Source organism: Pelophylax lessonae (assembly GCF_965119305.1).
Source record: "Pelophylax lessonae genome assembly, chromosome: 10".
Lineage (NCBI taxonomy): Eukaryota > Metazoa > Chordata > Amphibia > Anura > Ranidae > Pelophylax > Pelophylax lessonae.
Window position 1 is genome coordinate 175,197,893 of NC_138777.1, and position 16,223 is coordinate 175,214,115.

The 16,223-nt window shown below is 42.5% G+C and overlaps 1 protein-coding gene across 1 annotated transcript in view; it reads left to right on the top strand.

The window, feature by feature from the left end:
* Nucleotides 1–1,606: 1,606 nt before the first annotated feature.
* The window catches only part of HSD11B2 (hydroxysteroid 11-beta dehydrogenase 2), a 70,515-nt gene continuing 55,898 nt past the window's right edge, over nt 1,607–16,223 (top strand). The window contains exon 1 of the mRNA XM_082269657.1: nt 1,607–2,009. Coding sequence (XP_082125783.1) covers nt 1,733–2,009 — 277 coding nt within the window. The 5' untranslated portion in view covers nt 1,607–1,732. The remainder of the gene's footprint in view (nt 2,010–16,223) is intronic.

The following is a 16,223-nucleotide window of genomic DNA, read 5'->3' on the forward strand; positions in this document are numbered from 1 at the left end:
GCGTGTGCCCGGCGGACCTGATGTGCGCCGGGCACTCGCGATCGTCCGTTACACCGAGAGAAAGGCAGGCGGCTAATGTAAACAAAGCCGCCTGTCATTTCCCTTGTGTAAGAATGGAGATCATACGGTTTTACTATGTAGGACCGTTGATCTCTGTTCTTACACATCAAGCCACAGCCTATCACAGTTAGAAACACGCCCCTAGGGACACACTTAACCCCTCCCTCTCAAAAAAAGTTAACCCCTTCACTGCCAGTGTCATTTTTACAGTAACAGTGCATATGTATAGCACTGATTACTGCAGTAATGTCACTGGTAATCCCAAAAGTGTCAAAAATGTCAGTCAAGGGTCCGATCTGTCCGCCCCAATGTCGCAGTCCCGCAAAAAAAATCGCAGATCGCCGCCATTACGCGTTAAAAAAAAACAACAAAAATGACAAAAATCTTTTCCTTTGTTAGTAAACGCAATAACTTTTGCGCAAACCAATCAAAATACGCTTTTTGCGATTTTTTTTTTTTACCAAACATATGGTAAAAAAAAAAAAAAATGGCCTTAAATGTTAAAAAATTTTGATTTTTACATTTTTTTTTTGGGGAATTTCATATAAAAAAATTGGCCTAAAATGTTAAAAAATTTTGATTTTTACATTTTTTTTGGGGGAAATTCATATAAAAAAATTTGAAAAATATTGTTATTTTTGCAAAATTGTCGCTTTTTTTTGTTTATAGCGCATGATCAAAAAATCGCACAGGTGATCAAATACCACCAAAAGAAAGCTCTGTTTGTGGGAAAAAAAGGACGTCAAATTCGTTTAGGTACAGCGTCGCACGACTGCGCAATTGTCCATTAAAGTCACGCAGTGCCGAATCGCAAAATAGGCCCTGGTCATGAAGGGGGTAAAATCTTCCGGGGCTTAAGTGGTTAACCAATTTTTGTAGAAATAAAATGAAAAAAACTTTTTTTTTATTACATAAATCTGCATTATTTTCTTGGTACAGAGATAGTCCATTCTCCTCATGCTGGGGGTCTAGTGGGGGCAACCCCTGGCTATACCAATCTTGCACATGATTAGATGATGGAAGTCAGCAGAGCTTCTGCTTATATACTAAGCTCTGGAGCAACTGCACTTGCAGAGTGCAACTGCATTTTGCAAAGTGCACAGTTTATTTGCCTTTAGTAAATCAACCCCTTTAAATAAGCAAAAGACACTCATGTCATCGACTCATTTTTTTTTCCAGAGTTTATCGTTTGTGAAGGGAGGAGGAGAGAGCACCAGGCAGGATCTCCTAGGATCATCATATAGGTAACCAAATCTTTCTTGCTGTCCTTGGAATCAGAGAGGTTGTTATCAGCAGCAGCTGCACTCCTGCATTCTGGTTGTCAGCCTGCTGGCAGGAATGAACAGAGATCTCCTGGACAGGAGCTCCAATAATCCAGCCCGCCTCTGACAACCCCGTTCCGAGAAGTTTGTGTGTGCAATAGAGGAAAGAAAGAGCCTGGAGAACTCCTATTAACATGAAATCATTGGAGTACAGATTACAAGTGGCCACTCCCTCCCTTCTGTACTGTCTGCTCTTTTATAAATAGCCTGCTAGTGTTGTGTGTGTGATTTTGTGTGTGTGTGTGTGACTGTGTGTGTGTACTGTACACTCCTTGGACTTTGTGCACAACTTCTGTTCCCTATACTCATTGCTCTGCCCATCTCTGCTCAGTGCCCTCTGCCTGCCTGCTATGGAGCTGTCCACATCACCCTCCCTGGTGGCTTATGGCTCTGTCTGGGTCTTCTTCTCCCTCCTAGTCTTTTTCAAATTTTCCCATTCTGACATGGTCCTGACCCCGGCTCTGCTAGTATACTTCTTCCTGCTGGTGCTGTTTGAGTGGTTCTGCCACCTGTACCTCCCCATCCTACTAGGAATGATTCTGCTCAGTTCGGCATGCTGGTATGTTCTGAGTATTGCATCCCCCAGGAAAATGCTGCCCGTGGCCGGAAAAGCCGTGCTGATCACAGGTAAGTGCTCTGCACACACTTCACTTGTTAGGCTCACCATACAAATTACAATCTCTGTACAATCAACTTTAGATCTACCAAATATTAGATAGGTAATAAAGGGGGCACCTACCTGTACTATCCTATCAATTTGTATCCAACCAGGCAGGCCCCTACACTACGTTTTTGTTTTGAAGATTTGTATATTTTGTTATTCCATGGGACTTTTTAGGCAACCAATTTTGGGATTATATCATAAAACATTATATCTTTTGTATCTTTTATGTTATATATTATGTTTTATGATATCCTGTCACGATTAGTTGCCTAAAAAGTCCCAAAGTATACATTTGGCACATTGAGGGGATGTTGGCAACGATTTGCTTGTCCTTTATTTCTTATTCCTATTTTCAAGCTAGATATTGTTGGTAGATCTAAAAGTGATTGTACAATCAGATTTTTATTTGTGTGATGTGCTTCAGGCAGAAGAAGAGACTGCACGGATGCTTTTACACATGAAAAACTGCCAATACATTATACAATTTTCCTTTAGATTTACCAAAACCATATAATATGAAGGCAAACCTAAACACTTTAAAATTGTATGCCATCAGGCAGGCCCTTGCACTACATCGATGAAGGTAAATCTAAAGGAAATTGAATAGAAAATTGTATAATGTATGGCCAACCTAACTTAACTGTACTAAATTGATATTCTCTATCCTGATCATAGGTTGACTATTTCAGTTATCAGCATCCATATAGCCCATATCCTGGGTGCTTGTAGCATTTATACCTGAAACCTGTCGTTTCAAAATGTAATGTCACTGTCGTTTCCATCAAATCCAATTTCTGTAGATTTAGAATGTTTGTAATTAGATTTGTAATTGAACAGCACGCTGCACATGGCTTTGTATATATGCTTCAGCCAATCAAAAGAGAGTACTGCTGGGGGTGTGACAGCCAAGTGATTCCAGTGTTATGCTTGATAGACGACTAATAGGGGGAATTGAACGGGTCGTGTTTGACAGCGGTACCACCCACTAAATGTGACAGGGGGTATCATTTTTTTTGCAGCCATGAATCAAAGCATCACTATGACGGATGTTTATATTTGTAGAAGTGTGTAGTAGCCAGTTGCATGTAGTCTTTTAGGTGGGTGGTCAGGAGGGGAGAGGTAAAACCGCAGCTCGACCACCTGTTTTCAGAAGTCTTTCTAGACCCTCCATTGAATCTAAACCTAAGAGCAAAAATTTGTAGTATTATGTAATATGTAACACATCACAGATTACAATTGTATACGAGGGCTGCATTTGTTTTCTTTTTTCTGGGTTTTTAAATGTATTTTCACCTGGTGATACGGCCAGCAACACATTTTCTCTGCTAAGGTGACACTCACTGTACTGTATCTATGGAGAAACAGTGTTGTCACCCTAACACAGGACTATAGATCACTTCCCCTTAACTCAGTTACATAGGGGAAGGCGTTCTATCATTTACAAAAAATAGCTGGGATGGCTGATAACATTGAGATATCAGTCCTATGCAATGACACTGGATTTCTGACAGGACCAACAGGTATATTTCTGTAATTGCTGAAAATGTTTTTAGACTGAAGAAAAAAACTAATGCAGACACCATATCTAAGGGCTGGCAAGCTGCAATATATTACATTTGTTCTTGCATTTAGATATACTATACTTTAAGATTTATATATTAATTGAGGTAGTACAAAGTGCGGTGAAGTGTAGAAACCTATAGCACCAATTAGAATTCAGCTTTTCTCAGTTTAGGAGCCTTAATAATGATGGGAAATTATTGATGATTAGTTGTACCATGTTCTGTGCCTTTGAATATGAGGGGAATTTATCAGAACCGGATCCAACAGAACCTGGGGCAGCTGTGCATGGCAACCAGTCGGCTTCTATCTTCAGGTTTATCAGTTAAGCTTTAAAATGAAGTATAGAAGCTGATTGGTTGCCATGTTTAGCTGCTTCGGATTCTGGCTTTTCTAGTTTTGAAACATTCCAATTAGAGTACAATATGTATTGCATTCTAATGGTGACTTATCATTAACTTGTTATGCATTGCATATGCTTCATTTTAGGACCAATTAACTAGTTTGATGAAAACATCTTATTAGCATGTTCTGTTTTAGTTATGTAGGTAGGGATTTAAAAAAATGCACAAAGTAGAAGTGTGTAGTAGCCTATGCAAGCCTATCAGGAATTGGCTTTCAGCAATTTATAGTGGACACAACAATGATATAGGGCTGCTCTGATTGGCTATTAACATTGTATTGGTAAATAAGCCTATTTGTATTTTATAATTATGTGAGTTTATCTAACACAGATACTGATATATACTTACCATGGGTGATGAGCTGTCAGTGCCCATGCAGCCAATGTAGTAGTCTGGGGATTTAAAATCCCAGCTCTTCTTCCCCTTCTTTCTTCAGGGCTTTCAGGATGGATCAGAGCAATTCTGATTGGTCAGCTCCAGTACAACAGGGACCAGGGGGATGAGGAGGATGTAGGCCATCGTGCCTCTGCCTATGAGAGTCATGTGGTCTAGTAAAATCATTGTATTATTTAGGCAGAAATGTACAATAAAGCTGTCCCGGGCCCCCCTGTTAGGCTGATGAGGCCAGGGCCCAGTACAACAGGACTGGTTGTTCTGCCTTTTCAGTGGCCCTGCATGCACCTAGCGTGGACTTCATGTGTACTCCTACTTAACTCCATCACTCTTCCGTACCATGCGTCTAGGTATATGTAGTGTGCGTAACATGGGTTTGGTCCCATATACTTTTGGGAAAGGTGACTGCCAGGGAGGGAGCCAGGTCACAAACCCACTCACTACTGGAGAACTTGTCACCTTTACCATGATACCATTTATGACCAGCTGCTATACACTTCCCACAAGTTCCTGGTTACTAGGGGCAACTACTCTCCTGCTCTGACTCTTCTACCGAGTCAACCCTTGATAGTGACCTTACTCCTGTACTCCGTGTGTGCCTTACAGACGCTGTTATTCTGATACGCCATATTCTACCATGCAGCCCTTTAAAAATGTCAGACCAGGCTTAGAATGTTTCAAAAGACTTTATTGAGAACTTCCTCTTGTGGCAATATCCATACAAATGAAATACAGTTCCATCCCTAACTGACTAAGTTGAGGCTGCAGAGGCACCTTAATAGGTGTAGTCCTTAACTGGTGTCCTCCAAAGCTACCAGATTCTTCCAACGTTTCGGTATTCCAAGGGACTACATGGCGCAGCAGCCCTCTTTCAACTTCCCATGTGCAGTCAGCAGCACCGTAAGCAGAGCCTCCCCCCTTTTTATTTACAGCACAGGTAGGAGGCAGAGCCCAGAAAAGCCCAGGAAACCAGAGATAGGTTTAACCCTTCCCTAACCAGACTAATCTGGCTTGCTTCACATAACATTTCCATTGTAGGCACCTGCCTACACATTTGCAGTAAGTTTATGTGTGTCTTGATGCATTCACGTGTGAAAAAATGCAGCATACTGTACTTTTTACACATACTGTATAACCAGTGCTGTATTTTGGCCTAAGCCGACAAGGCCCAGGCCTAGGGCGGCACTTTGCAGGGGGGCAGCAAAAAAGCCGCCCCCCCCTCCACCTGAGACTTTTGGCCACTGGTTGCTAGAGCCGCCTCTTCCACCTCTCTCTCTCTCTCACCCCCCCTCTCTCACTCACTCACCCCTCTCTCTCTCACCCCCCTCTCTCTCACTCACTCACCCCTCTCTCTCTCCCCTCCTCTCTCTCACCCCCCTTCTCTCTCACTCACTCACCCCTCTCTCTCTCTCTCACCCCCCCTCTCTCTCACTCACTCACCCCTCTCTCTCTCCCCTCCCCTCTCTCTCTCTCTCCCTCTCTCTTTCTCTCTCACCCCCCTCTTCTCTCATCCCCCCTCTCATCCTCTCTCTCTCTCACCGCCCCCCCTCTCTCACTCACTCACCCCTCTCTCTCTCACCCCCCCTCTCTCTCACTCACTCACCCCTCTCTCTCTCTCTCCCCTCCTCTCTCTCACCCCCCCTCTCTCTCTCTCACCCCTCTCTCTCTCTCACCCCCCTCTCTCTCACTCACTCACCCCTCTCTCTCTCTCTCTCTCTCTCTCTCCCCTCCCCTCTCTCTCTCCCTCTCTCTTTCTCTCTCACCCCCCTCTTCTCTCATCCCCCCTCTCATCCTCTCTCTCTCTCTCACCGCCCCCCCTCTCTCTCTCTTTCATCCCCCTCTCCTTCTCTCTCTCTCATCCCCCTCTCTTTCTCACCCCCCCTCTCTCCCTCCCTCCCTTCCTCAACCACCCCCTCTCTCTCTCTCATTCCCCCGTCTCTCTCTCCCTCACCCACCCCCCCTCTCACCCCCCCTCTCGTGAGATCTCAGGGGTTCATGCTGGCACTTGGAGTCCTTCAATTTTGGAGGGAGTCACATCCGTTAAAAAGGAAGGAGTGGGGCAAATTTATATAGGAGGGGGAAAGGGGGTGTCCAATTTTAGTCTTGCCTAGGGCAGCACAAAACCAAAATACACCACTGTGTATAACACACAGAAAGCCCTGCAATAGTGTAAACTAGGCTCTTTGAAATACATTCATTTTGCTTGCATATGCATTTGTGCTGCATTTAAAAACATGTTCGACTAAATCTGGTGTAAACGAGCTGAAGAAGATTGTACAAACTGTATCTAGGGTTGCCACCTGTCCGAGTTTGACCCAGGCTTCAGTCCGCCTGAAACCCAAACACACATCCCTCCAATGCAGTCCAACCATCCTGGGACAAATCCAAAAAAATCAAATTTTGTGCCAGGGATAGAGCCAGCTAGCGCCGAGGCAAGATCTTGGTGCTCTGCTTGCAGTGCACCAATTAGGATTTCTGTGTCGGACCAGCCCATCACCTGCCTATGTTCTCCCTAAATCCCCTGCCTCTCCCACCGCACAGTGGGAGGAAAAGAGCACTGGAGTGGAATCGCTGCACTTCCCAGCTCTGCCTCAAAACTCCGGCTCCCACACCACCTGGCTTGAAGCAGCTCCTGCCGGTAAGTCAATCTAGTGGGGGTCTTTAAGACAGAGGGATCTGATATAAGGAGGACTCACTAATCTAATGGAGGTCTCTAAGGAAGGCACTGACATCAGGGGATTCTAAACTAATGGTGGGGGAGTCTCTAAGGGGGATTGCTGGATGCCCATCTAACTATTAGATCAGCAATCAGCATCCCTCCTTAGAGACCCTCCATTTTATCAGAGATCTTATATCAGTACCCCCCCCCTTACAGACCCCCATTCGATCAGAGTCCATTGATATCTACCTCCAATGATGTACCACATACAAGTTTTCCAAGTCCACTTAGCAATTATGTTTAAACTACTACCCACAGCAACCAAACTTTCTTGTAAAGAAATTAGTGAAAACGAGTTCTGATCAGTTGCCATGAGCTAAGCTGTGGCCTATAGGATAAGGGTGCCACCAGACCATGGACAACTTCAGGACTGGCCAATTTCTGCTGGACCAGACAGGAATCTGTCTGAGCTACCTGTAAACGCCACTGGAAAAAACCTGCCTGATAATTATTTTTACCATATAATCCACCACACAGTTTGTGTTTAGAGACCTAGCCAAAACACAGGTACCAGAGGGTGGTTAGCTTTTGCTTCTAAATGGCTTTAGGCAGCTTGGTCAACTTGTAGCAGCTTATGTAACATGCATTGAGGCAACAGGTTATTCAGTGCATATTGCTGGCACAGATGGAGATGAAAGTGCATGTGATTCTACTGTGAGTACCTGTCAGCTACAAATATACTGGTATAAAGAAGAATACTATTTTTACTGTTTTTAGCCAATATTATGTATATTGATGATGTTCAAATAGAATGGGCGACTGATCCTTGTTTGCTGGCTGTGAGAATACCTGAACATCAGCTGTATCTATTTGAATGCAGCCATTGTCTACCTGACAATTTTATATCTGACTCTTTCGAATTTTTCAAAGGGGCGGACAGGACCACCCAGTAAGTGAATTTCAACCGGTTCATCAGGCTTAAAGGATAACTCCACTTTCGTGGGGAGAAAAAATAGCAAATAAAAAAATACCAATAATATAGCATATACAATTAGGACACAAGTCATATTGTAATTGAATTTTATTAAAAATGACCTTTCCTTTTAAATCTGCAGAGCTGTAATTTTCCATAAAATGCAATGCAATGTGGCTACCTGCAGGTGTTCTGTACATAGATGGTGTACAGAACATCCCTCGGATATTTAATTTCCTGCTCGTGTGACTGATTTTCCCAGAAGTCTTCACTAAGTTACCAATAAGATTTCAGGCATCCCCTGCAACAAAAATGTAATTTTTGGTCAGATACTCTCAATATGAAATCACGTCTAAAGGCATGCAGACCCTGACATTTTCCTTATTAGAGCCCTGCAGGTGCAGCAGCTGATTGATGATTATGAATTACTCCCATTAAATCCACTTTCCACATGGACACAGGCAAATACACAATGATTTATTCAGAATAACAAAAGTTAGGAATCTGCAACAAAGTTTGTTAAAATCCTTGCAATGTACATAGATCACCCAGAGTGGAATGTTTTTTTCTCAACAAAAGTGGAATTACTCTTTAAAGCTGGCCATACATTGTAAGAGTTCTCTCATTCTTCACTGGGGGCTTAATGAAACAAACCTATTGATCCAATATTGGAATGATCTCTCCTGACAGCTATTGTATTCTGACCCGCGGCTGTCAGAATACCCGTACAATGGCTGCCTCTCATTGAATGCAGCTGCTATTTGACTGCCAATTTTTCACCTAGCTTCTCCTAGTGGCCAACAGGGGCACCCAGGGCTAGAATTTTGTCCATCCCCTCATGAATTTGCTTTATGTGTGACCAGCTTTGGGGCCTGAATCAATAGGATTTTGTTCACATGAAGCAGATTTCCCTTACAGTTCTAGCTTACAGAACTTCAAATACAGGTAAGTAGAAGGTCAAATTCACCTGTCAGTGAATTCTGAATGATCTCTGATGTGAATGTGTAATGTATATGTAAAGCACTGCGTAAATTGACAGCGCTATATAAGTACCTGAAATAAAAAATAAAAAAGCATCTCAAACTGATGCCAAACTGGTGCCATCACCACAAACTCAAAGCCGGTCCATACTTGCCTTTACGGGGCTTCAGTTTCAACTACAGACACTACAGAATGGAGCAATGTCAATTTACATCTCATCCCTGGTTTACAGCCCTAACTATAATAGGTTAGTGCTGGAATCCCAATGCCACAGATAAAGCATATGTAGCTCCGAGTCATTCTTCAGTCTTTTTTTTTTGTTAGTGGCTGCAAGTTTTCTATATCTGCTTTAACCTCCATGTTGCCTGACTTTTGACTGTATGACTGTATACGCGGTCCACCCTTGTCACATGAAAAAGCTTGACCAAGTGAGTCATGTGGTTAGGATCACATTCTTCTAGTTAGGACAGACCCCGAAGTAATCCGTAATGCGAAGTCATTAGGTAGAAATATTGGAAATTTAAAAGCATAACAATTAGGTACCAACTAGCCATTATTTAAAGTTTAATGAAAGCTGATCTGTCATGGATAATGTTCTGGGTGACGTTATCCTAATTTATACTCTTTTTTTTTTTTTTTTATTCTTTACTCTCTTGGCCTCATGAAGAACAAAATATATATATCTTATTTCTAGCAATTAAAAAACTATTTAATGCCAAGCCTTTGAAACACACTATAATACAATAGACACCAGCGTGACCAATATAAATCCTGCAAACCTACTACTTTCTGTTGGCCTAACATCACATTTGCAAGGTTTTTTTTAGGTTTATAATTCAAGTCACAAATAGCTGGTGGGTACATAAAGCATGTGCAATAACTATGGTGGCAATCCAAGGCGGACCAGCTGTTGCCCTGGACCAGCCTTTCTCAACTATGGTTCTAGAGGTTTGCTAGGGGTTCTTTGAGCAATTTCTACCTCTCAGCTAAGTTACAACTGACACCAATGATCTGTTCAGCTCTCTGTAAAGTGTGGCATTCTCACTTCTCACGAATTACCAATGTAATGGGCATTCGTTGTACTGACCATCAGTGTAATGGGGACCTTTTCCACTTACTACCAGTCTAAGGGGGTTATACTCTTTGGACCACCAATTTAACATAGAACTTCACTGACCACCAATATAAGGGGACACATCACCCACCAATATAAGGGGGCACTTTTCCACTAACCATCAATGCGAGGGAGCAGTACCATTTTCATGCTCTGCATTTCTTTTCTGACCGATTCTCTCTTTTTTTTATTTTTAGGAATAACATTTTTACTGAAGGATATGTCACAATGACAATAGCCAAGGAGAACATTTAAATATAATACTGCAGGTATAATGGTAGACTTAATGACATGGAGTACAATCCACAGAGAGAGTAACAATTAGCACGAGTAAAACTTGAACAACAAAACAGTACGAACTTGCAGCATTCACGGGCTCAGGTATCCACTGGGGCAGCTTCTCAAATGAGATCAATACAGGGGGAGAGGAAGGAATCCAGCTGGGTACCAATGCAGACTTGATGGGAACTAGAAAAAATGCTTTATTCCCTGGAAGTAAAGCTCATTTTGTAGTCTGGTTTAGTGTCACAGTAAGTGTCATGCTTTCCAAGGTAAAGTAGAGGGAATGAGGAGAAGAAACGGGGGAGAGACAGAAAAGGGATTGTCTAACGTGGTCTCAAATGAGTGTGTTTAAAATGCCTAGCAGCTTAGAAATTGCAATTATTTGGGGGAATCAGAAAACTCTATCCATGGAAACTACAAGTCCTTAAACATAGTGAAATGTTCATTAGTCATAGCCAATATCTGCTCCATAGCATTATTATGATTTATTTCAATACATTTAAGTACACCACATTCTTTATTCTTTTATTTAGTTCTATATTCACAACTTACAATTCATGATAATGTTCGGTGCGCTCTAGATATTTTTATTATCAGCAGCGGTTCCCTAGGACCTGAAAAGTTATTTCAAGGGTTCCACTGTGTTAAAAAGGTTGAGAAAGCCTGTCCTAGATGGAAGCCCATATATCATATGTATTTATTTGTTGTATTTATATAGAACCATCATATTACACAGCTTCACAGAGTAACACTCTCATTTACTCAGCTCTTGTGCTCTAGGGGAGCTCACAACCTAATATCCCTACTAGCGTCAGTTTGGAAGGAGACCAATTACTACTATGTTGTAAATGTAAACTTCATGCAGATAGCAAGTGTACAAACCACTTAGCCATTGTGCAGACCTGTGATAATGTATTTTATTAGGCCAACAAAAGTGTTTATGCTCACAGGCTTGTGATATGGTAGGTTTAACACAGTATCCTTTGTTCATATTTTTCATCAGGCCAATAGTATCATAAAAAGGCCATTGTGCATGCCCACAAGTAAGGAAATTAAGGTCAATCTTAGGTTCAGTATGGCTATATTACTGTTGATTGAAGTGAACATATGGGAACCATTGGATAATGTTGGCCTAAAGTTATATAGTAGAACTCTGAACCCCATATCTTCAGACAGAAATGGGAAAAATTAGAATATTTTGAAAAAAAATTAAGAACAAATATATTAAGGAAAGTAAATTGAATTAACAAAGTGAGGGGCAATAAAAAATCAAGAAAGAAAATTTTGAAAAGAAAAAGAAAAAACATTTCTATACTAGATTTAATGAAAACAAAAATGATGAAGAAAATAATAAATAAGGAAACAAACACAGCAATAATATAAATGTATAGCCCTACAAAGAATAATGGCATAGCATGGAAATCATTATCACTTCCTTATTTAATGTAATAAAAACCAATATGCACCATCTCGATAGACCCCAAAAGAGTATGCAAACACACACCACATCCCCATAGGGATGGATCAAGCATCCAGTAAATACCAGGGGGAGGTGTCCCAACAAAGTGACTAATATCCCATTGAAAGTTGAGCTCACTGGGGATGCGGGTCTGGAGATGGAATATCTAGAACACTGGGCACAACAACCGGAAAGCATCCCCACCCCTCTTAGGGACTCCAAAGTTTTCTTTAAAACTGACCACTCCAGCATCTAAAGCTCACTTTTCCTTTGCTCATCTGGTGCTCCATTCAATGTAAGAAGCTAGGGAAGAAAGTGTTGTGAAAGCTCCATGTCTCATGCACCAGCACTGTCACATGAGAGAGAGGGGAGTGAGTCATGTGATCGTCCTACCTGGAAGTACAGGATATTTGTCTTCGCTCTTTGCAGCCAATGAATTGGCTACGGGAGTGAATGGAAAGTGAATATGTGCAGGAGTAGATCATGGGATGAACCTATTGCTTTGCGCTGTCACACACGTTTGTCAGTAAATTATCTTAGTTCGTAAGAGCTGCCATCAGCGACTCAGGCTTATTTAATTAGGCAGTACAATGATTTTGTACAAAGTGCAGGAAGATATGGCAAACACTTATGTGAAAACTGAAACCTGGCAAGTTGCTGCGAGTGGCTGTCCCTTGGGCATCATTGCTTCAATTTGCACTTTATTTGTTAAAAGTGACTCCACCGTAAGAGAATAATGGCTAGTTACATGGATTTGACCCGAACAAGCATGCTGTAAATAAGTGTCAAAAGTCCTTTTCTCTATATCTGTTTCAGGGTGGTGTCTCAAAAAGCATTAAAGCCAAAGCTTCAGCACAACAGCCAGGGAACTTAAAAATACTTAAAAGAAAGGTCAGCAATGGCAGTCCACTTGATTTTCTTATGATGGAGTGGCTTGAAAAACCTTGCATTTGCCAATTAAAAATATTTCATAGTAGGATACCCTACACAGCCATCAATTCAAAGATATTTGAAGGAAGTAACTACAGAGTAGTTATAATACATGATCAGTTGCTATTCTTAGTGTTGTTTTTTTTTTTATACAATAAAATCATGGGAATTTAATTGTTTCGTTAGCAATGAGAAATGGAAAAAGAGGTATAGCTACACACTGTCAAAACTGAATATGACTTGCTGCAAACATGGTAAATGCCTTGAACCTGACCTTAGATGGTCTCAGAAAGTCACTAAGCAATTTGCTCTTTGGCCCTGGTAAAATGTGTTCTTCCAAAAGTGCTTCTTCAATTACATACTGATCCCCAACACTTTGGCCAATATTTTTTACAATGACGCTGTAAAAATAAATTCTAAAATGACTTAACTCTTTCACTATTCCTGTGTTCAATCACAGCTCTCTGTAACTTTATGAGACCCTGGTGAGCTATGTTTAGCCACCACAACAGATGAAATCTTTAGCTGCCTGGCTTTGAATAGTAAGGGGCAATGATCCAAAATCAGCTTCATAACTCTTACATAACTGTTATCTCTCAAGAGAATTAAGAACTTTTTTTTTGTAACACATGCTGAAAAGGAAAATAGAAATAAAATAGAAATAAACCATGCTAAAAAAACAGAAGGCTCAGTAGATTCGGGTTTGTACAATCTTGCTTAGCTGGCCAAGAACTTTTATATGCCCCACTGGAAATCTATAGAGAGCAGGAGGGTTGGCTGTTAAATCAAACCTCTAGAAATTTATGCTTGATGCCTGCTGTGAGACTTTCTGTGTTTCATTAGAGAAGGCAGTGTGCTATTAAAGGTCTTTTTAAAGGTACTTCTATGTATGTGAATGTGTTTATCAAAATGTAAAATACTTACCACTAACTTCTAATTTGAGTAGGGGTTTGTAAATCTTAGATGCTATTTGGAGTTTTACATTTAAAGCTGATGTTTTGGTATGGCATAGTTACATTGGTCCAGCTTGGACTGACGTAAGTACGTACGTGCCATACCTGTGGGATCTACTTGGTAGCTGGAAATCATGATAGTAGGCACCACCGCACCAGGTATTGTTGCTAGCTTCTGCGTCCCGTACCGAGCGCCTGCCCTGCTGCTTACTAAACACACTTATCCAATCTGTGTTCTCTTGGGTTTTATTTAAAGTAAATAAACGTAAGATGGGATGTTTCCAACACCAGATCAGTTTTTTTATCCACATGGACTTTTCCAAATTAACAACAGAAAATTGATCTTCACACATACTCCAGTTTTCCTTTCCTGAGAAGCTCCATGGCAACACACATATGAGTTGGCCCTGCCCACCCCCAGAACTAATACGATCCTTTTTTTTTAAAGGTATTTTATTGAACAAACAAAACAATACAGAACAGAGAAATAATCAGAACCATGTCAATTGAGGAGCCAAAAAAGACACACACAAGACTCCATTTCACAACAAAAGCCATGACAAAAATAACATACATAGCTGTCAGCCGTACCATTAGTATAGAACCCTAGTCAGAAACTGAAGAAGCAGTCCGGTCAGAGTCCACCCAAAAAGACCAAATTTTCCGGAACTTCTTGGGGCAGCCTCTGGCCTCATACGTCATTTTATACAGAGGCAATGCCTGATTAATGAGAGCAATCCATAATGGAACGTCAGGGGGAGCAGTAGACTTCCATCTAGTAGCTATAGTCTTCCTAGCATAAAAGAATGTCAAGCGGAGAAACAATTTAGTACGGGCAGGGACGTCCTCGTCATCCACATAACCCAGCAGACAACGAAGGGGGCTACAAATATTGGATAACTGAGAGATATCTGCAATAAAAGCTGTAACTTCCGACCAAAAGGCCCGGACAGGTGGACAGTCCCAGAACATATGAAAAAATGAACCATCAGCAGCATTACACTTGGAGCATAGCGGAGAAGGCAATGTACCCATTTTGTGCAGGAGTACTGGGGTATAGTACGCCCTGTAAAGAAGCTTCAATTGGATAACCCTATCCCTAGAGGAGATAACAACAGGTATTTGTTCCGGAAGGACGTCTTGCCACACCTCATCCGACAATTCCGGAATATCCTCCCGCCACTGAGACTCAACCACCGCGAGCCGTTTGGAGTGAGAATGTAAAAGTCGAGTATAATATGTAGAGACCAGCTTCTCATGTGAAGAGTCAGAAAGAAGGTTTTCCAAGGGGGTCGGTTCAAGCGAGACATCACGGAGGCCAAACTGTGCGGCCGCCGTGTGTCTCAATTGCAAGTATCGGTAGTAAGCCGTGGGGGGCAGACCAAAGGTAGATTGCATGTCCGCAAAGGACCTGAAGGTTCCCCGGACATACAAATGAGAAATAGATTTCACCCCTAGGCGGGACCAGAAAAGGCCATCATCCCGACTAAAGAACTCCTTCAGCCGCGGATTGCTCCAAAGGGGGGCATTGGGGGAATGCAGCTCTGGAGGGTCGGAACCATCCAAGGCCGCAGCCGCGAAAATCCGCAGGGTGACAGAAACAAGAGCAGTGTTCGGTCTGCCCATAACGGACCTTCGATGTACCAAGTTTTGCAGTGATTCATAGGAGGTGAAAATAGCCGCTTCCAATGAAGCCGCAGCATTAGCATCCTCCGGGTGGAACCACCAATGAGCATGGGCCAATTGAGACGCGAAGTAGTATAGACGCAAGTTAGGCGCAGCCAGCCCGCCCGCGAGAACCGGCAGCTGCAGAGCATCCCTGGCCACACGCGCCGCCCGACCCCCCCAAATAAAGGAAGTCAGGAGCGAGTCAATGGCCTGAAAGCGGCGCTTAGGGACATATACCGGGGAATGGCTGAGCACATACAAAAAACGGGGGAGAAAGATCATTTTAAAAATATTAATCCGGCCTAGCACCGTGAGGGGAAGCGTAGACCAAAGCCGCAGCGAGGACCTAAGACGGGCAACCAGGGGATCCAGGTTGTTGGAAAGGAATCGAGACAAGGGGAGCTGAATCTCAATCCCCAAATATCGAAACCGATCCACAACCTGGAGGGGACAAGAGGCAAGGGAAGGGGGCAGAGCCTGGGGATCCAGGGGGAACAGCGTGGACTTACTCCAATTCACCCTGAAACCAGAGAAGTGACCAAAGCGTTCGATAACATTCAACAGAATAGGGAGGGATTGATAGGGATCCGCCAGATATATCAACATATCGTCCGCGTACAGGGAGACCTTTTCTTCCAAGCCATTGATCACAAAGCCCGCAATACCCTCACAAAGGCGGATCTGCGCAGCCAAGGGCTCAATGGCCAGGGCAAACAACAGCGGAGATAGCGGACACCCCTGCCTGGTGCCCCGAAAAATGGGAAAGGGGTCCGACACAAAACCGTTCACCCGAAGACGAGC